This window comes from Poecilia reticulata, linkage group LG16, assembly GCF_000633615.1.
Source record: "Poecilia reticulata strain Guanapo linkage group LG16, Guppy_female_1.0+MT, whole genome shotgun sequence".
Lineage (NCBI taxonomy): Eukaryota > Metazoa > Chordata > Actinopteri > Cyprinodontiformes > Poeciliidae > Poecilia > Poecilia reticulata.
This window is the reverse complement of record NC_024346.1, coordinates 9,101,413-9,122,917: the sequence shown is the minus strand read 5'-3', so window position 1 is coordinate 9,122,917 and position 21,505 is coordinate 9,101,413. Positions and strand designations below refer to the sequence as shown.

Here is a 21,505-nt window from a genome sequence, read left to right as displayed (position 1 = left end):
TGTAATGGTTTTAAGTCTTAAATGTATGCTTTCCTACAAAAATAGAAGAACATGCATGAGCTCCATGAAAGTTAACAGCCAGACCACTGAAGCGACAATGGCTGATGGTCAGCTCTCCCCAGTCAATCTTTCTGCGTGTTAAATAATTAGCTTCAGCTGTTTTCGCCATGTTTGAACCAAAATAAGGAGAGAGCTTGTGACTCCAGATACAATTTTGTCTCAGTATTTTAAATCTTCATTTAATAAATTAAAATTCAAACTGGAGACATCACTAAATTTTTTCTGTGTGAACATTAGGTTCTGTGGTAATGCTGTAGCTTTCCAAACAGAATCTTGTTGTTATTTTCATTCTGGTCATTTATTTTCAAGAATGACAGAAGACGCATTTGAAAACTATACAGCATGTAGACATTTTCAATGATAATTAATTTTTGTCAAAAGTTCAGAAATCTTTGTTGCAACATTCCAGTAAAATTAATGGTTTTGGTGCTTCAACTCATGGTCGTTTCTCCATTCAGCTGCTTATGAAGCAAAGAGCCACAACTACATGCAACCAGCAGTATGGCTCTGGGTAACTCCTATAGCTGGGCTCACATTAGCTCAGCTTCTGTTCTTACTAATTTTACTGCATCTCTGCGTGTTACTTCTGTGGTACTGTTGAAATGTTAAAGGAGCCCTGATTGCTAACTGCAGTCTTGAGCCCTCTGCCTTGTCGGGTCTTCTGTCTCATCTTTCTCTTGATGACACTCTACAGATTATATTTTACTGTCCAGTCAAGCACAATGACACCATGGTTATGAACCATGGAATTGGTACTACTGGCAGTGTAGACAGATGCTAAGTCCAACTGAAAAGGGAAATAAGCATGCAGAGTGCTCAAATTTCTTAGTAGACCTATTTTGGATTTAATAAAACTCAGTGGACAAAGATGCAGAGGCTACCCAAAATCATAACTGTTTATAGCAACATTACAATGCCTATCTCTAGCATCTTAAATTTCTTGGCTTTCTGCCTTGATCTTAAATGCAGAATTTGCATTCCTATTTTTAATGAAGACATACAATCTGATCTGTCCAGGGTGTACTCCACCTCTTGCCCAATGACCTCTTGACCGCCTTTCTCCATACAGGTATATAAAACGAATGGATGGAACAGTCATTGTATATTTATTTAAAAGTATTTTATGGTTTTATTGAAGTGCTGACTCTATGCAGTGATTGACTCACTCACTCACTCACTCACTCACTCACTCACTCACTCACTCACTCACTCACTCACTCAATATTCAAACAAATGTATGGGGATACAACATTATGTGCAGCCAGCTTATTTAACAGCCTTACCTTGTGAAGTGCCTCAGAGACTTATGGACACTATAAAGTCACCAGCCTTCTCTATTGTGATAGTCATAGCATGGCTTCTTTGTATCCAGAATCATTTTTCATGTCAGTCTTATTTAATATTCATCTGGGAACCTGAGTTTTGGGTTTTCAACAGCTGTCACACAGAATTATAAAAATGAACGTACGTAAAAGCTTGAGGCATTTCAAGTGTGTAATACACCTATTTATTCAGTCTCTCTTTTCATATTGAATTGCCTACACTCTCTCAGTGGTTTTCTGATTTACTTTTGTTGTCTCATTTAAAAGGACTGATCTCTTGTGAGCTCGTGGCTTACGCTCGTGCCCGCTGTGCTGTCTGCGCCACGCCAATGAAAGCGGTCATAACGGAGGGAGAGCGCGGGTAAGGCGGAAGGAAACACGAACCTACGAGCAGCAAGGAGCTGTCACTGTCACACCCCCTTTTTTCTTTGAGCACCGCAGACCTCAGCCGAGTCAGACACACTGAGAAGTTGGTTTCAGGAGCACAAACTCGCCCAGAGACAGAGAGAAACTGGCTTTTTACACATTTCCACCATTCTACCGTTTCCACCACGAGAACTGAATGTGAGGCGGCGAGTGCAGACCGACAAAACGCCGACCGGTACGTGGTATTTTCTTTTCTTTCCTTAACGAAAGTGAAAATATTAATAATAGGCTTTACTTTAAAAAAAAAACTGGATATCGCGTTATATTTTTATTATTCATGCAAGGGAGTCACGTGATGAATTTTTGTCAGTTTATTTTGGGATGTTAGATTTTTGGGACAACTGAAACAACAAAATGTTGAATCTACCATAGCAGAGTGTGTTCATTTAAATACACGTTATGACAAAGGTGCTATGGCAATAATTAGTCTCCCTGGACACCAGAGAAGAATTTTTGAGGCATTTTTTAACCATTTATAGGTTTTGGCATGCCCCCTAATACGATTCATTCAGCAGTTTCCACAGCTTGATCACTTGAGGATGCAGTTGAGAGCTTCAAGAAAATGGGCTGTTTATTTTAACTAGTTACACGGCTGCTGTTCTTGGTGGTTAGCCCAGTGAAGAATGTTGTGATTACAGGCTTCAATAAGTTTTTCCTCCCCCTTCAGTGAGCAGTCTAAATCCTTAATCAAGCCAGCCAAAAAGTGCATAAAATGCTCATCTTCTTGGGTTTCCCCGTGTCCAGGCTGAATCTGCTTCTGGAGGAAAACATTTGAAAGCTTTACTCATCTTTAGGCAGCAGGATATGGTCTTGAGGTTGATCCTCTTTGGCAAACATCATCTGCACAAAAAGTACACACAGAGGCACTATGGAAGGGTGTGCCTGGCTCATTGAAAAGGCACAACTCATTTAAGTTTTTTTTTCCCACATATACACTTTGGAAGCACATATGGAATATTTCAGCTTGAAAGGGAAACTGGTAGGAGTATTACTACTATGGTATTCACCATATTTGTGCTATTCTTTAACAATGTACCAGTGAATTCATTGGAGGTTGGAATTTTTTTCTTGATCAGCATATTGGATTTTAGCAAGATGTTGCAATTTTGGTACCATCTTTAAATAGAAAACTAAAAATTGGTATCAGTCAGTAAAAGGCTTTTAATCTCTTACCGTTTTAAAAAAATACATACATGCTTTTCCTCCTCTTTTATGTGTTGTCTTCGATAAAAATAAAAAAATAAAAAAAAATTAACCAAAGACCTCAGAAAGAACTTCATATTAGTATCTTGTAGGAAATGACTGATGCAAACATCTATTTTAGAGAACATATTTACATCCCCTTTTCTTTTGTTAATTTATAGTTGCAGGCCTTTCTTAACAGAACACGTTATCTACTTTATGGGGAAAGAATTTGGTTAAATGCTCCAATTATCCCTCTCCTAAACAACCACAAACAACTATGATGTGTATCTAGCATTATGCAAAGACACCAAGCCACATGAAAGCAAACAACTGAGTATGCCTTAGAAACATATAGAAGTCATAAATTTGACAGACTGTTCCTCGCAGACCAAAATAGATTGGACCTTCAGCCGATGAGCTCCACCTTCTGTGCAGAAGAGGTCTGCAAATGTGGTGCTGACAGACAGCTTAGGGGTATGTCAGTGTAAGGATGCCTCTGTTACACTCACAAGGGCTTTAAAAAAACTATGTAGCAGCAGTTAACTCTTGATTATTGTCATACAATGAAAATAGATTGTAAAAGATCCGCTTGTCTCACTGCAATCTGAATGTTGCTGAGGAAAAGGAAGATTCTGACTTATTTTTTTCCTTTTTTTGAGTGACACTCCTGTTGATCTCCCAGTTGTCTATCTTGAAGCTACTGTAACTCCCTGAAGAAAAGAGGATGTCAGCTGTTCTCAGAATATCATTAATTTCCAGCCAAGGGAATGATATTGTGCCACATGCAATGCTGCCAGTGGCTTTGTTATTTATTAACAGCTCCAGCATGTACTGAAGTGTCTTCAGGGAATACAAAGAGAGTCTGCTACATTTCAACAGCTAAACATTGTGCCAGTGACAGTTGCTGTGGCTTTTCTGAAATAGTGGGCAGGGTGTCTCAGGGGCACATATAGATAGCAAATGTGATTCCAGCTGCCACTTTGGCATCCCTGTCTTAATGATAGGCCAGCTGATTGAGAGGAGTGTTTCTCCTCAAACGCTCTGAGAGACCTATCAGGTTGCAGTGCCATTGTTGATCAGAGCTGTTTTTGCCCTTACACGAAATAAACAGCTGATGGGGATTACACAGCTGTTCTTGTCTTCTCTGAGGGGAGTCCTAATTAACTGTGTGAATGTGTGTTAGTGTATCGTGCAGAAAACAGCTCTTTGATTTTGCTTTAGATATGACATCCCCGATTGCTCATTGCTTAACTAGCCACTCTGTGTTTTAGACCTGCTTTTCTAGTTTCACACCTTGTTCCTGTGAAGTTATTTGTTCCTGTTTTGCATTCGCATGTGGCTGTATCTTCCTTCTATGTTTTTACAGTATTAATGACATATTTAGAAAGAAAAAAAAACACCTGAATTAAGAATTTGACAGTCAAATTTCACTTGTGCTTTTTGTTCAGAGAAACAAATGATACTGGGAAAGGGACAGCATTATGATACGATCTGGGTTTGGATATTGGAAAAAAAATGTCCTTAAATTAAAAAAATGATACTCAGTGAATGCTTCTCAGACATATAATACAAATAACTTAAGTAATTCTATGTGAGTGTGCTTATTGGTGTCTGAAAATAAAGTGTTGAGTGATGAAAGACCCAAGCTCTCCACAGCCTAAAATCTCAGTGACCAGGCTGCCGACCACACAGGGAGGTGCACCAAGGCAGCTGCAGCCTGTTATCAATGGAGAAGTTGGACTGAAACACCGACTAACAAACTAAAACAGGTTTTGAAACTTGTTGCTAATGCTTCAATTTGCATGATCAAGTTGATCAAGCTCCCACACAATTAGATAGAGTTGACAAGTGAGAAAATGGTTATGTTAGTTTATAAAAGTGGACTATCTGTAGTTTGCTTATGGTACCTGAAAGAAATTCAAAAGCTTCTACAGTTCTGTTCTATGCTGACTGTTAATACGCAGATCAGTTTAAGAATCAGATCTAGCTCATGAGCTACAGCAGTCAATAAAGTCTCTTTTAATTGTGAACTTTGGAAATTAAGGTGAAAATATATTAGTTATCAGGGGAAACCCAAATTTGTAAGAACAATAATTATGATCATGACTTGTATTGCAGTTTGCAATCTGTCTAACATGAAATTGGCCTTGACTTCAAGTTAAATAGCAGCAGCAACTTAAAATTGTGTGTTGTTTTTTTATTATTGGTTGGACTCTGGTTCTATCCTTCCTAAAGGGACTTGGTCAGTACCCAGACGTAAAACTTGGGATTTTATCTTTATATCCCTATGAAAATACTTAAGCCAGCCGACACACTGGATAATTTACTGCAGTTTAAAAGTGATGCTTTTATAATCCTTCTCTTTGCCTCACCTGGTTAGCACCTCCATCAACCGACTTCCATCTCTAATCACACCACATGTGCATCCTAACATGCCTGTTAGCTTGCTGCTTCTTCAGTACTTGGACATGCAGTTCCTGCAGCCTAAATAATCTTGTATATTCGCATTTACAATGGATATATATGGGCTCTACACTTTCCTCAAGAGATGACCGAGTTTCTCAGGTAGAACATAAATTATTTGCAATGAACTAGTAAGATTTACACTGGACCTAATTAGTGTATGTTGTTGTTACAAGAGGGTATTGTGGTGATGTTGCACAATGTATCTATGCATAGTGCAGTGAAAACAAATCCACAGTCATTCTTGTGCTTTAATATTTTGTAGCATTTAAAATGTTTTACACCAAAAATATTTTAAATTCAGATTAAGATTCCATTCAAAATATCATCCATTGGCAACATCTTAGAATAGAATCACCGCAAACAAAAAAAGCACAATTGCCCCTTTCAGATTTACCAAAAAACATCTTTATCACTCTTCAAATAATTTTGAAAAATAAATTGGTTCATTAAAAGACAAACTGAAAACTTTTAGAAGTTGTGTCCCACTTCGCATCGGGGGTAAAGTACATTTCAGAAAAAGTTTATAATGCCAACAGTCAAATCTGGTGGTTACATTATGATTCTCGCTGGTTCATTTGCTTCATAACCTCGATGAATTTGCATGAATTCTCTTCCTCTGGATCAAACATGAAGAATAATTTCCTCATCTGTTTGTGACCATAACCAAAACTGGATGTAGGTTATGCTGCTAGACATATGATCCAAAGCGCACCAGCAAGTCCATTTCTAAATGCCTGGACTTGCCTGGTGAACAGATGGACATACATTTGTTTGAAATGCTGAAGTTTAAACTTAAACGGGTCATTCAAGCTCTGACATTCCTCACTCTGGCTGAATTAGAGACACTCTTCAAAGAAGAGTGCAGCAACATTTTTCTAGATTGATAAACAATTGCTAGTGATAGTGATGCTTAATAACAGATGATATATCTAAAGGTGCCACAACCAGTTACTAGGTTTAGGGGTAAAATGCTTTTTCTGCATAAGGTCAGGTATCCTTTTTTTTCTATTGATCAATTGATCATTTGAAAACTGGATTCTCTATTTATTCATGCTTATCTAATGTTGAAATTTGTTTGATTTGCATGTGATTCTGTAGTGTGAAGAAATACTTGGTTCTGAATGGCACAAAATAAGATATTGTTGAATTATTTCATTACATTTTCCAAAAGCATGGCGAGGCTCAGTCTGACAGAATCAAAGATGTACAGATAAATAAATGTGAAGTTTCCCTTAGACTCTAAAGTGTTTCACAATCTAGGACAGGGCAGATTGTTCATGTCTATTTGTTTATGAGAGCACTTTTTGATTAGTGGCATATAAATGGTGTAGCAAAGTGTGAAATTGCATAAAACAGACTAAATGATGATGACCCTCCTAAAACAATTATATGCACAGGAGTCCATAAAAGATAAATTGCTGATGTACATCTTTGTCAGATAGAAATGCCTAAATTAGGAAATTGGCCATTCATAATGCAAAGGGCCACATCTGACCGCCTGTCTTGAATTCTGCAGTTGGCTAAAGAAATGGTCTGTTGAGGCTCTTCTGCAGGAAATTGCTCTTCTAGAGCCAAAAACAACAAACCTCAACGTACAACAGGAGTGGAAAGTTCACTGAGCATGAGCTGGAGGCAGGAGACAACAGAACCATTTCAGTTCTTTACCTAAATAGTAACAAGAATGCACAGCAGGACCACCATGCAATTGTGTGTGATGCGCTTAAATTCCCCGTCACGTGTATTCTGCAATATCCTCCCTCCAAAATCCCTGAAAATGGCTCTAATAAGAAGAGATCAATTATTTGATCCCTGGCTTGCATGTACTCTCAATTGTTCCTAACATAAAATGCCCCATGGACATTGGCAAGAAATAGAAAGCCTTACCGTACTAAAGTACAATTTTGGGGTCTTAAAGGGAAGCTACGAGATAAAACTTTGCAGTTAAAAGTTTGTACAGACCTGTTTGCTTAGATCATGCAAGTTCAGGAAAACTGCTCTCTGGTATCTAAATAACAGATTATTAACGTACAGGAAACCACTTGGCATTATCAAATAATTCTTGTCCACTGGTGTGGTGAAGGGACTGTTAAACATTTACCTGTGGCCTTGTCAGACCTGAGTTTAACAGTAAAGCTTTAACCTAATCTGATGAGCTAAACAAAACACCAGATTAGCTCCTTTCATCCTCATTCTGTAAACTGTCATTTTGACATTTAAAATGTACAGGAATTTCCATTACTTCCTTTCAAACATCTGTGCAAAACGCCTTACCACATCTGTAAACATTTACCTTTCACTGATTCACTGGTGAAGAACTAAACTGGTAATTTGCACAAATGTACTTATTTTTAATAGCATTTCTGCTGGTATTTGCACATCTCTTTTGAATACTCTTATTTTAATATATTGTAAATAGTCTGGTGTTTTTAATGCACAAATACACATCATGTACTTAAAAAGATGATCCTACTCAGTTTCTTGTTCCTTGGATCTGTGTATGCTATTTCTCATAATTGCACTGTATTTTATGTTGTAAATTTGTACAGTGCATTTTTCTCAATTTTCTTTATATATTGTAGTGCTTTTTTTTTTGGTGTGAACCTACATGTCTTGATGTGCTGTCACTTTGCAGCTGTTACACCAGAATCTCCCCATTGTGGGACACAAATGGATATTTCTATTCTTTTATACTTTTGAAGCAATATTTTAGAAATGGGCAATTTACAGTGTCAATACAAGTGGGCAGGCTGGAGAGATCTAATTCACATATACATTAAATGAATGTAAATGATGAAAAATCCATGCAGCATGTTGTCCAAGTTTTGTAGACTAACAATGTAAAGAGTCAGATGACTGACAGGAGACGGCCCTCTATGCAAATGATCAGCAACTAAATAAAACTGCCTCTGTTTGATCTGCTCAACATACTGCCTTCTTCCTTTGTCACAGCTGCTCAACATGGACTTCAGATCATGCTTTTTACATGCAACCTGGATGATTGGAAGCTTTGTTTAAGGAACTTAATCTTCAGAAATGCTTTATTTTCTTTTTGCTGCAACTTCAGATGTGAAGAGGCCTTTTTAATTAACTTTACAGATATTTTATTTAATGAGTGAGTCCTGATTTCCCCACCATCCTTCTGTGTGACAGCTTGAGCACAGCGATGTCCAGGTCGACAAGATCCATGTCTAGATCTCGTAGCCGTTCGAGGTCCCGATCAAGGTCCCGTTCGTCATCACAGTCCAGAAGTCGTTCCCGGTCCAGGAAACACCGGTACAGGTATGAAAGGTCACTCTTGTGTTTGTGGTGAAAGTCATATGCTTTTTTTTGTGATTGTTGAATGTGCTGACATGCTATTGGCTTTAACATATGCCAATAGCATGGCATATGCTATTTAACCTGGTGAAGAACAACCGTTATATTTAAATACATGAACGAAGAATGCACTGATTTAAGTGTAATTTTAAGAAAAAGAATCACAAAAAGTGTGCATTAAATTTTCTGATGCCTTCTTTACCTTTCATGTGCTTAACGTTTTATATTATGTTGTAATTTATGTAATGATGGCAAAATGATTTGAATTAGTAGCTTTTCTTGTTATCTGGATATAGAATTTCTTTCATGCAAGACCCAACTTTCTTTGAGTATTTTCAGAGCACGACTCTAATATGAACAGAGCAAGAGGAAATTAATGTTTAGGAGAGAGTCTAGCTGCTGATAGAAGCCCTTAGTCAGGCCCAGCTGCACTGGCATGACTTTGAAAATCATCAGGAAGTTACTTAAACCAGTGGAATAATCTCAATATTTGTCAAAGCTTTAAACTTAAAAGCCAGTGTTTGTCTGTGCTCCCCGAGCAGAGAAAGCAGTAAAGCCCAGTCAGGAGGGTGAGCTGTGTGTGCCTGGAAGAAGCTGTGAACCTTCACTGATGCATTTGCTGTTTCTGGCAGAATGACTGTGGCACTGCAATAAAAAGGCAGGGTTGCTAATTTCCTGGCAGTGCCGCAGCTTGTATTAAAATTAGCCTAAAGAAGAGACATGGAAGGAATCTCATGCTGTATTCTACCTCAAACCACCATAACACATGTGCAAATAAGCTTTAACAAACAAGAACTGAAAATGGATGGATGAATTTATATATTTACAGAGATAAGTCTAATAGATATGTAAACAAACATTCTTTTGAAATATCTTTGTATATGTATAAACTGTGTATTTTCATTAAAATGCAGATATTTGTCTCGCATTGTTTTAATGCATATAATTCCACAAGTCAACCTTAAAAAAATCCCACAGATTCAAAAAACATCTAAACTAGAAGGTTTTGTGTGGAAAAAAATGTGTGGTGGAAATATTTTCACAAGCTGTTAAAGTTGGCAAAAGGCTCTCAACTATGAACTCTCACCTCTAACAATTTTATATACTAAACACCATCACTTCAGTCAGCGACCAAGTAAGGGGGTCACTAACTTGAAGCATTAAGAAGATCCAGAAAACACGAGAAGTTTTGGTGGAAAAAAAACATTCTTTCTTAATAACATTTTAAAACTTGAGTCTGTGAGTGGCATACATAGAGTCAAACAAGGATTCAAGTAGATTTTTTTTCTTCTTCTTTTTTTTCTGCCTTTATACGGTCCATGTGACTCTGCTGTGCTCCACCACAGCTGTCCAGAGTATCTGTAGCTTGTAAAGTTTGCAGTACTGCTCAGAGTGCTCCCTTCTCTCTTTCGCTCTCTATTGCAATGACAAAACATGCAGGGTGAGTTATACGCTTTTACAGATTATATGGATTCAGAATGTATTTGCATGTTCTGTGGATCTGCTTTCCCTGCCCATTTTGATATTGTGCTCTACGGTACCTTGCATGCACGTTTATTTGAACTTAGATTAATTTCCGTAAGGTTGTACTTATTATAACTCTTTTAGCATTGAATACTTGGCTGTCACTTCCAACTCTAGCAGCATAAAAAGGCTGCAAAAAAAATTCTGCTGATTAAATTTCTGAGTCGCTCAAGAAAACTGCTGTCTAAAACGTGCAACTTTCGTAGTCTAAAATATATAACTAGAAAGTTGTGGACATAGAGTAAAAAAGTTGTTTCATCTCAAGAAAGCATGTTTTTGCATGAAATGACTGCTTTAGGCTATCAAGATAGGTATAGAAACATAACCCCAAGACTGTGTTTAAGCCTCAGGTTTGTGTGCTGCACATTTGGAAATGCAGCAGAGCCCCCTTGTGGACATGCCAGGTTTGGCAGAGGAATTCTGGCTCTCTCATATTGGACCCTCTCTCAACATGAAAACACAGATGTTACGTACCAACATATGCTTTGTCACTTTTAGCTGACACACAGCTGGTAGACACAACAAATTTTAAGCACATCCTACAGTTTAAGGTTTTAGGAAAGGTGTTTATGTTTTCATGCCAATGATAAACATCTTGAGCCTGTTAAAGCTGTTATTTGACTAGTTTTACTCATTTTATGTCAACGCTGTTGTCCTTAAGAGTACAGATATGTCGGTCAGCAGTGTCCAATTTATAAATATGAAGCTCTGCATAATTCTGTTAATTTGGATTTCTGTAAGAACTATAAATACAAAAAATATATATATCTATTTTTCCACTCTTCAGGCAAATTTAAACTTTACCTACCTTAAGAATGGAATGTTTTATGGTAAAATAAAAACAACGATTTCTGAAAAACAGCCCAACATGTCATAGCTGCAACACGTCTGTTTGCATCACCCCTAGGTTATGGTAGAGAGGAATTCATAAAGACAAACCTCACCAACCAGCTTTACAGCAGATCTCCTTTTTATGATAATATCTGTTAGGAACTGGTGCTCTGTGAATAATCTGAATTTACAGATCTTAGCTGACTCTTTGCACACTCAAAAATGTGATGCCCATTACATAAGATCATTCAGTTACATTACAGGTGACTGTCGCTCAATAAGAAGAGTAAGGGTTTCACAATCTGAGCCCCTGGGCAAGGCTCTTAACCACAAGTTGATTACCCATCCATATATCAGTGTATAAATGTGTGGATGTTTGTGAGTGGTCCTTGTAGAGCACTTTGAGCGGTCAGTCATGACTAGAAAAGCACTATAGATAGACCTTAGATTAGATGGGTTGTTAATTAGTTAGGCCATTAAAGCCTGCAGCTTGCATATTCTCTTCTGCTGACTAGGAGAATATGCCTATTTTTTGCAGCACTGCAAAAGATACCATCTTCAAAACAAGTTCAAAAATACAGAAAACAATAAGTTCATTGTTATAAGAAAAAAATGCCAATGGAACGAGTACTTTTTATTGCTATTCAATAATTATTGAGCCAAAACAAGCTGCTATCTTGCTGACAGTTTTTTTCATATTTCATGTGTACCAAGATAAATACTTGATAATATTTTGCGTTTTTGGAGTGTTGCTCACCAGTTTTGGCTTAGCAACGGCATTTCCTTTATAAGATTGATTGGTTGCACTCCATTTTTTTCAGCACCATGACTGTTAATTTTGGGACAGAAGTATTTTCAAAATGTGTATTTTGTGTAGGTTGTGGAAAAGTACAGGCGTCTTTTTTTTCATTTTTTTTTTCATCCATCTGATTAGGAGCACATAGCAATATGTAGGGTATGGACAGTGCTATGCTAATTTATGATACACATAACTCTTCGCCAATTGAGCCTGTCAATTCATATGGCAATTTAGATGACAATAAAACTTGGGAACAGCATGACAGAAATTCTTGTTTTTAAAGAGTGCTGGTTCATTCCGATCAACAGAGCAGCTGTTTTTCTTAACTACTGTTATAAGTGGACCCAAATCTATCTGGGAAAATACTCCCAGCATACTCATCTGTCCAATCTGTTTAGTCAAAGAGTTCAAAATCTTTATTATGAGTTTCTAATTATAGCTTTTTTAAAATTACCACATGCTGTCTTTTGTCTATACTTCTTCGTAGCTCTAGGTCTCGGTCAAGATCTCATTCTCCATTTCACAACCGGGAGAAGAAATATCCAAGGGCGTACCAGAACAGCAGAGAGTTCAGAGGGTATCACCGTGGCTTTCGGAGGCCCTACAATTTTAGGGGTCGAGGAAGGGGCCATTTTAACCGTGGACGCTACCACCGTGGGGGTGGTGGCTACAACAACAATAACTTTCGTCCAAACTGGAAAAATTTCAATCAGTACCCTCAAAAACAGCAGCAGTATCAACACCAGCAGCAACAGCAGTTAAATCATTCAAGAGGGCGATCATACAATGTGCAAAAACGCTCAGGAAGTCCCCCTCAGGGTCACACTCAACAATCTGACAGATCGTCCTCTCCCTTGTCCAGACACTCGCAGCATTCTTCTTCCTCGTCACACTCCTCCTCTCCGAAACGCAGGGCGGCCTCGCTGCTGAATAATCAAAACAGCAAAGATGTCAAGGAGAAGCATCTGGCTTCCAAGGAAGTCCAAAAAGGAGGAGGGGTAGATGACGAGCCACTGAAGCATGTTGGGTTATTGGCAGGAGATGCTAGAGAAGGTGCAGGCTGTGGGAAAGCTGAGAGGACCTGGCACAGCCTGTCAGACTGCAGTAGTCCAAAGAAAAGCAGTCCCCTTGTCAACACTGAAGCTAACGTTGGGCAAAGCAACCAAACTGTTAATCAGCCAAGTCCCATCAAAATCACAAGTGACACCAGGAATGGCTCTCCTATGATGGAGGTTGCATCAGGTTCCTCCTCAGTCAGAAAGGCCTCTAATGAAGGTCTCAATCCCATGCTTTCCAGCTTTGACTTCTTCAGCACTGAGGAATACCTGGATGGAGATAAAACGGCCCTCTCCATTGCTTTTAAGAAGTAAGGCTTATCTTTAAGTTTTCTGCGTAATCTCGCAAATTTATTTTGTTCCGTCTTTAAACTTGCAACAGATTGCATCAATGCTTGATGAGGTTTAAGCATTTAGATGTTTCATTTAACCTGGTTTTGTTCCATAGATCAAATGCATACTTTTCTACTAATTTAATTGAGTTTTTCTTTCATGCAGCGTTTTATCTCTTCTATTCCGTAGGTTTTTGGAGGAGCACACCAAAAAAGCTAAATCTGCTTGGGAAAATGGCAAAATCAAAGAAGCCAGTGATGCGGAAAATGAAAAAGGAAAATCGAATGGGAAAGCTTCAGTAGTTACCTCTGACACTTTCCCAAAACAACGCAAGGAGGACACTGACAGGGAAATGTCCCTGAGAAGCTTTTTGAAGGCCTCCCCATTTTTGTCTGCTGAGTTGGAAGACGAGGATGATGAGATGATAATCAGGCCACGTTTAAAGTCACTCCAGAAAGAGTGGCAAAATGGAGATGAGGCTTCAAAGCCAAAGAGCAAGGCCTCTCATTCAGCCCAAAAACTCTTCGAAAAGTGGCAAAATGCAGCTTGTGCACAGTTTGGGCAAACAGAGGTCGATGCCATGGTAAGGGAGATGTATCTCAGTGGAAAACTGGATAAATCAGAAACCACTGCTGCTACACTTGGTAAAAGGGAGTCAGCAGGAGATTTCAAGGACCTGTCTTCAGAAATGAGCTTTAAAATAAGGAAGACAGCCAAATCTCCCTCTTTTCAGTCTCCTGAAACACCACTGAGGCAAAATGCTGACAGAGAGTTGTTTATGGTCAGAGGAGAGGACAAGCCTCTTATGTTAAGAAAACAGGAACCAAAGTGCAATGTAAGAATGGATTTTCTGAGAGATGACACTATAAGGTGAGTGTCCATAAACAGATTAAAGTATTATGTGTTTGACTGATGAATGTTTATGCTCTCTGAACAACTGGTCTCTTTTCCATGGTTTGAAATTTAAATGGTTTCAGTCAGAGACGTGAACTGCAGGTAAGCCAGTTCGGTAAAAGGGTTGTTGTTGTCCTAGTTGTTGTAACTATCCCATGCAAATAAATTGTGTAGCCATAACATTATGACCTCTGGCAGGGGTAGTGAAAATGACTGTCTCCTCGTGGCACCTATTACTGAGTGGCAGCTAGTGAACACTTTGTCGACAAACTGGATGTGTCAAAAGTAGGAAAAAATGGAAATGGACATGGTTTTGAATGGGTGTTACAAGGGTCAAATTGTGAAGGCTGGATGACTGGTTCAGAGCAGTGCCAAAAATGCAGCTCTTGTGCTGTTCCTGGTCTGCAGAGGACTTAAAGGATCTGCTATTAATATATTGATGTCAGGCCACTTTCAGGGATTTAGTAGAGCCCATACCGTAATGAGTCACGTCTGTTTTAGCAACAGCCTGGGAACCATATATATATATATATATATATATATATATATATATATATACTTATGCATATCTCAAAAGTTATGGCATTCTGAAAGGTCAGTATTCTTTGGGAGTTTTTTTTTATACCCAGTAACTTCACAAACCTCTATAATCATCATACAAATCGCGAAAGAACCTATAAAATAATAATTTGAAAATGTTTTCATTTGCATTTTGAATTGCTTATAGATTTTTTTGTGTATTTAAGTTTTACTCAGTTCCTTGTTTTGGAAAGGAACTGTATGGAAAGGCTGCCTTGTCGTAGAGAACAGCACTGATTGACTGCGTTGTTGTCATTTCAGCTCTTCAGATATTTTAGCTGAAGAGCGGCAGTTGTCTCAGGACTTGGTGCAGTCATCGAAAAAGCATCAGGAGTTTCGGTCCATCTTTCAACACGTTCAGGCTACTCAGTCACAGAGAAGCCCATCTGAGCTGTTTGCTCAGCACATTGTCACCATTGTTCACCACATCAAGGGTGAGTCACATGTCTGCTCTATTTTATCACAGTTTCTCCAACTGCTACGAATTTTGAAGTAATAAAAATAGATGGGCTCTGTTTTTTCAGAATTTTACTTGAGTCATTGAAGTTCAGAACATGATGAAGCAGCAATGAGATCAGAATACTGTAGCATATTTAAAAGGAACATAAGGCAACAGCAATGGTCTTTGTTGAGAAATCTACTTAGGAGACTTCTCTGGACACAGTACAAGCTGCATTACCCATCACAACTTTATAAACCCATACAGCCATAATGAATTGGGTTGAAAGGCATGGAATTGGAGTCTATGTGATTGGATTATACTGGAATGAATTGGGTTGATTTTGATTGAACTTTCTTGTCTTGCCTTGTTGTGAACTGGCACTGTAGGAGAAGTGAATTGAAATAAATATCCATAGCCTCTTCTGTTTGAACCTTTACCCTCTCAGCCCAGCACTTTCCGTCTTCTGGCATGACTCTAAACGAGCGATTCACCTTGTACCAAAGGCAAGCAGCAGAGAAGGAAATGATGAAGCCAAGAAAAAGCCCAGAGATTCACAGGTAGAGTCGCCTATTGAGTGACCCTCTCACCTTCAGTGTGCTGTGGCTTCACATCCTCTTTTAACAGCTGTCAGGTATTTCTTTCACCTTTCCTATCTGATAATCAACAGACTTTCATGGATTTTTTTTCTTTTTTTGTTCTCATATTTGGTGGAGGTCAGTTTTGTTTTCTGACGGTTCTTTTTCTCTTTATTTCACTTTATGTTGCCTTCTTGGTCCAGCATAACTCGCTGTTTATTTGGTGGCTATTCTAGTGTCGACCACATGCAGTCTTGTTTTTTTGGCCTTAACTGTGATTCTTTCCCACAGGCGGATTGATGTTTCACCAAGTGCTTTTAAGAAACACCCTCAGCTTTTCGAGGCGATGAAAAGCTCAGAGGATGGGACTTACAAGGTGACTGAACACTTTGCTGTATGACATTTGTTGGAAAAACTGCAGCAGACAAGCGAGCAAGCCAGATGCCTTTAGACTGCACCCTCCTAAAGCCCCTGGCTTTCCATGAGGGAAGATGGTCAAAGTCAAAAAAAAAATGATAAAAAGGCACTTTGGCCTTTTTGTTTGTTGTATCACCTCACGTGGTGATTTGTTTGTATTGTGGGCACAAGCTTGACTGAGGCTAATAAAGCAATATGGTCAGGAATGGAAGTGCCAAAGCCTGTCCAAGGGACTCTTAAGAAATGTCTTTGTAAGTATGCTCTAAAAAATAATGAAAAAAATATTAACAATAACAAAAGAGAAACTAAAATAACCAGCATTACAGTGTATTGCAAAAGTACTCAAGTACACAATTTTTCGCATTAAAACTTCAAATCTTCAATGTATTTTATTTGTTATTTATGTGAATGACCAAAACAAAGTAGTGCATAATTGTGAAGTGGAATGAAAATGAAACTGGAATTGTTTTCCTTTTTTTTTTTACAAATACAAATGTGAAAATGTTTCATGCATTTATCTGTCCTGCTATGTATGTAGCATTTAGATGCAATCACAGCTGCTGGTTTTTGGGATATATCTTTAACAACTTTTCACACCCAGAGACTTTAGATTTTCTGTCTAAACATCAATTGATCCTGCAATCGATTTTAAATTAGATTAAGGTCTAGACCTCTCTTATTAAGCTAATGTGTTTTTGGATTAACCATATCATCGTGGCTCTGGCTTTGTTTTAGTGTTATTGTAGGTGACGATCTACTCAAGACTTTGCAAATTTACTGGTTTTCTTAAAGGATTCCCCTGCATATAGCTACATAAATCTCTCCAACAATACCAGCTTCCCTGCTTCTGCTGTAGAAAATGCACTTCAACAGCATGATGCTGCCACCATCATATCTTAGGAATATAAGAATAAAGGGTGCTGAATACAAATGCACCCTACACTTCTCAGCTTACTATTTGTAAAAGCAAGTTTTAAAGCATGTGCCACTTTTCTTTCCACTTCCATTTTGTATTCATTTGTGTTTGGTCACAATAAAATACACTGTAGTTTGTAGTTGTAACTTTTGCAAAGTACTGTAAGCACTTAATGTAACTGCACTTGGTTCCACACATGATTGATCACAGTTTCCTTTTCCATGTGCTCTGACACATCGAGTCAACTTGCAAATGGGAAATGCAAACATTGATAGGATGAACACGAACTATTATAGTTGGAAAAAAACTAATTGAACAGGTTTTGTATGAGTTGTGCATTCACACTGTGTGATTTTCTAAATCACAGTGTGATTCTAAATCACAATATTTAGAGTATTGTGTGGTCTTTATCTAATTGGATCAAATAGGTTGAATTGGCATAAAGTGTTTTCTTGGAATTATTTGTATTGGATTAAGCAGAACCACAAACAGAGCCTGACTTATTCTGAATAAATTGGGTCAAACTTAATCACTACTACAATGAACAGAGTTGTATTTATTTGGATTCATGCTTAATTTGTCTTTTCCGCAAAATGACTTATGAAACACTGCGGAACCAGTCATTGAAATTTAAATCCCACCTTCCATACAAGCATTGTTGTCAGTTCATTGTATTAGTATGATAACCGAATTTAAATAAAGTGAAGTTTGTTTAAAACAGGAAATTTACCAGACAATTTGCTCTGAAAGCACTTTGAATGTGGCAATCAACATCTGGAAGCACAGTGAAACATGGAAGGCAAGTGAAGTGTGGAGGATATACTGGTGCTGTTTGATGGTTAAATATTCATAAAAACACAAAACACTTTGACTAGAAACAAGTTGATTTGAAAAGGTAATAAATAGACTGTGTATGTGAGACAAATCTTAACCCTTTTCCAGCTGATTTCCACAATATATTGAAAATGCTAAGTCAAAAGCTGCTGAAATAAGTACTCCTACTGATTGGACCCAGCACTTGGTAGTTTCATTCTGAAGCGACTTGGTCTTATTCAGGTCATCCGTGTGTGTGAATGATGTATTCCTCCCTCCCCCTTTTCCTCACCATTTAGTGCACAACCCATTGACTGACAACAGAAAGACAACAATTATCTTGCTAATCCAAAGTCTGTCCACGACGTTCTGTTCTTTGTTTTGATTTGCCCAGGACGGTGGGGAAAAACTGAAGGGTGACCCAATGGATCTTCGTTTGGACATAGAGCGTCGTAAAAAATATTCCATGCATGACAGAGTTCCAGAAAATTCCCAAGATTTTGGTCAAGAGAAATCAGAGGAAAATTGCTCAAAATACCACAAGATGTCAAAGTATGTGCAGCTACCTCGTATTTTAGAGTTGTTGTTTAATTCAGGTCATGTAGACGACAATTCATGAATTTGTGGATGTTTTACTTCTTTCTGCAGAAAAAGTGTCAGGAAACGTTCTCGCTCCAGCTCATCCTCCTCTTCCTCATCGTCCAATTGTCAGAATGATGAAGAATTAATGCATGGGAATTTAGAGTCTAAAGATGAAATCTTTAGCAAGGCACGGCTTGGACAGAGGGAACCACCCGGAACAATGGAAGGACCACGAGCGCAAGAAGAATTTGTGAGTTTCTTTAGCAGCATGGCTTCAATTATTCCCTCAATAACAACCACTTAATTTCTTTGTAACTCAAAGAACAAGTCAGCCAATCACAGTACAGTAACTCAATGCATTTAGTCAATTAGATGCAGTGAGTGATAGTTGCAGAATTTAAAACTGATCATCAGAATGGAAAAGAAAGACAGGAAATTTAAGGGACATAAAACACGATGTGGTTTTTGATGTCAGATTGACTGGTTTAAGCCCTGCTGATCTGCAGGGATTTTTATGCATAGCAATCTCTCTAGGTTACAGGAAATGGTATAGGAAAGAGACAATATTCAGTTGCATGGATGAAAATGTATTGCTGATTTCAAGAGTTCAACTGATTCTAGAGAAGAAGGCAACAAAAGTTCCAGTAGCCACTTGTACCAACCAAGGTAGGCTGCAAAACGCAATAGCAAGAGAATAACTCAACCATTGCAACTCCTTGCAGCTAACAGCAGGAAATAGAGCTCCAATTTGCTTAGGCTCACAAAAAATGGACAGAAACAGAATTCACATTGCTTTCTCAAAGATGTGACATTTGGTGTATGATCGAAATGTATAGTAAATAATATGAAAGTATGTTATTCATAAAGCATGGTGTTGAAGGTATAATGGAGGATATTGTCTTGGTACATTTCGGGAATCATTCAAATGCAAATCAATCTTATGGCCAGAGTCTAACCATCTTCTGAAGCCAGCAGGATAATCCACGCCACAATCCTCAAATTATCTTAAAAATGGTTTCTTTTATATGTAAAATCAGTTTATTTTGCTCACACAGCCTCCATGGTAACCAGATTTAAAGATGTCAATACCAAAAACAAGTGGAAAAACTCAAGAGTCTACACCAGTCACAATAATATTAGAATTGTAAAGGCTCAACTGGGATGAACAAGGTGTACCTAATGAACTGGCTAGTGGGTGGGTGTTCCTCAGCATTTGCCCGAATTTCATCTTTTTTTTTTTTTTTTGTTAACTCCAGAAAATCCAAATCCAAAGAAGGAACTGGAACAAAGGCATCCATCAGGGAAACAGTTCGCACAGCGACCAAGTGAACATGGCAGTAAACACAAAAAATGAAGACTGGAACTCAAAGTTCAGTGACAAAAACAAAACATACTTTATGGTAAGGATTCCTCTGTTTCTAAACTTCATTCCTCCAGTTTCTTCGCTATTTTCACCACTCATATCTCTTCATAATATCTTCTTTGCTTCCTAACTTTTGTAGCATGACGAGAGAGTCAATGAAGCTACGTGGGTAGAAAACCAAGAGCAAAGTCGGGGAGTCGTTCCTCCTGGAAGGACACGATTCATCATCCGCAAACCCACTGGCAATGCTTGTACATTTAGTGCGAGATGGGCTGTTAATAAAGAGGCAGATCAGGACCACAAAGTGGAAGAAATCAATGGACAGACTTGAACGATGGAGAAATGAGTAGAAGACGAATCAATCGTGGGGAATCCATATATGCATCAGCTAGAATGGATTTATTGATGCTGATTAAAATATTTTAAGACAGCAGAATACCCTCCTTTCACTATATATTTAACATCTCCTATTTCAGGTTGCACTTTGTGACTATTAGCAGCACTGTTTAAGAAGGTTTCTTATAAACATTACATTTAAATTTCTATTTTTTGAGTTCTTCCATGCAGTCTTTTTTTTGCAACATTTAATTTCTCATTCAGGCCAATGAAATCTTCATTGCTTTTTTATTGCTTGCACAATTTAATCAAATAAGTCTATAGAAGTACACAATTTAGGAGGAAATATTACACTGCCAGTACTTTCATCATGATAAAAAAAAAACATCTTGTTTGCAAATAACCAGAGATGAACATCATGTGACCCTGATCTGACAATGGGACCAAACTGTGCAGGGTTAAAGCTTAAATGGCACAGTATCAAGGCATAACAACTAATGTTACACCAGTCTTTCTTGGGATACTGGACATTTAACATGGGAGTAATGGTTTCAAATATTTCTTTACAGTTTGTTTTGGTTGATCTTAAACATTTTAGATTTGCAAAATAGGCAAATTAATTCAAGTTTATTTAACTGGGAAAACTGGCTTTTTAATATGATGGGAATAGAGAAAATAGTTTTTGCTACTTAAGTCTTTGATATATTTCTATGGTTTGTGAATGTCTATTGAATCTATATTATCCAGATATGTAATTTGTGTGAACTTTGCTCACTTAAATATGATAAAAGCAAGTGAATTTGTCCTGTCTGTAGTTTGTAACAAACAAAAAAAGATTCAGTGCTTGAATGAATGTATTAGTTCTGTGGTTGTGACTTTTTTAAGTTTAGGATAAAATTCACAGGTCTTACTTGTATGTTACAGGCCAGCTGATTTAAATCACAGTTTGACTGGTTAAAGGTGATCTTGTTAAATAATATTACAGTTTTTCTGGTTTTCGATGTGTTTTTTTTTTCTGTGGTTCTAAATTAAAGAGACTAATTCCCTAAGTGAGTTTTGCTGACTTGTCTTATTAAAGTGAGCTTATATAGCAAACCTTTGTCAATTTAAATTAAAAAAAATCTTGCAAGGAAAATTTAAAATAATTTATAAACGTTTTCTTCAATTGATTCTTTGAAAGACTACCATAAGATCTGATGACACATTGCTAAAGAATATTTAAAAAATGTAACCCGCTGAATTTAATTCATTAAATACTGTGCAATGGATTCC

At 37.7% G+C, this 21,505-nt stretch overlaps 1 protein-coding gene across 2 annotated transcripts; it reads left to right on the top strand.

The window, feature by feature from the left end:
* Nucleotides 1-1,699: 1,699 nt before the first annotated feature.
* On the top strand, nt 1,700-21,286 carry thrap3a (thyroid hormone receptor associated protein 3a). 2 transcript variants are annotated; one of them, XM_008431104.2, is made up of 11 exons: nt 1,700-1,983; nt 8,610-8,738; nt 12,416-13,294; nt 13,506-14,186; nt 15,051-15,223; nt 15,677-15,788; nt 16,098-16,182; nt 18,347-18,504; nt 18,601-18,784; nt 19,791-19,934; nt 20,037-21,286. In XM_008431104.2, the coding sequence occupies exons 2-11, from the start codon at nt 8,623-8,625 to the stop codon at nt 20,226-20,228; spliced, it is 2,724 nt and encodes a 907-aa protein (XP_008429326.1). In that variant the 5' UTR covers nt 1,700-1,983; nt 8,610-8,622; the 3' UTR covers nt 20,229-21,286. The 2 variants fall into 2 exon arrangements, with proteins under 2 accessions (XP_008429326.1, XP_008429327.1); XM_008431105.2 differs by lacking the exons at nt 1,700-1,983; nt 8,610-8,738 and adding an exon at nt 10,120-10,215.
* Nucleotides 21,287-21,505: the final 219 nt, after the last annotated feature.

Excerpts from the sequence above, each read along its gene's own strand:
- thrap3a (XM_008431104.2), top strand. The coding sequence starts at position 8,623 with ATGTCCAGGTCGACAAGATCCATGTCTAGATCTCGTAGCCGTTCGAGG. Across the intron at positions 15,224-15,676 it reads CATTGTTCACCACATCAAGG|CCCAGCACTTTCCGTCTTCT; the intron begins GTGAGTCACATG and ends TTACCCTCTCAG. Across the intron at positions 19,935-20,036 it reads AAAACAAAACATACTTTATG|CATGACGAGAGAGTCAATGA; the intron begins GTAAGGATTCCT and ends TAACTTTTGTAG.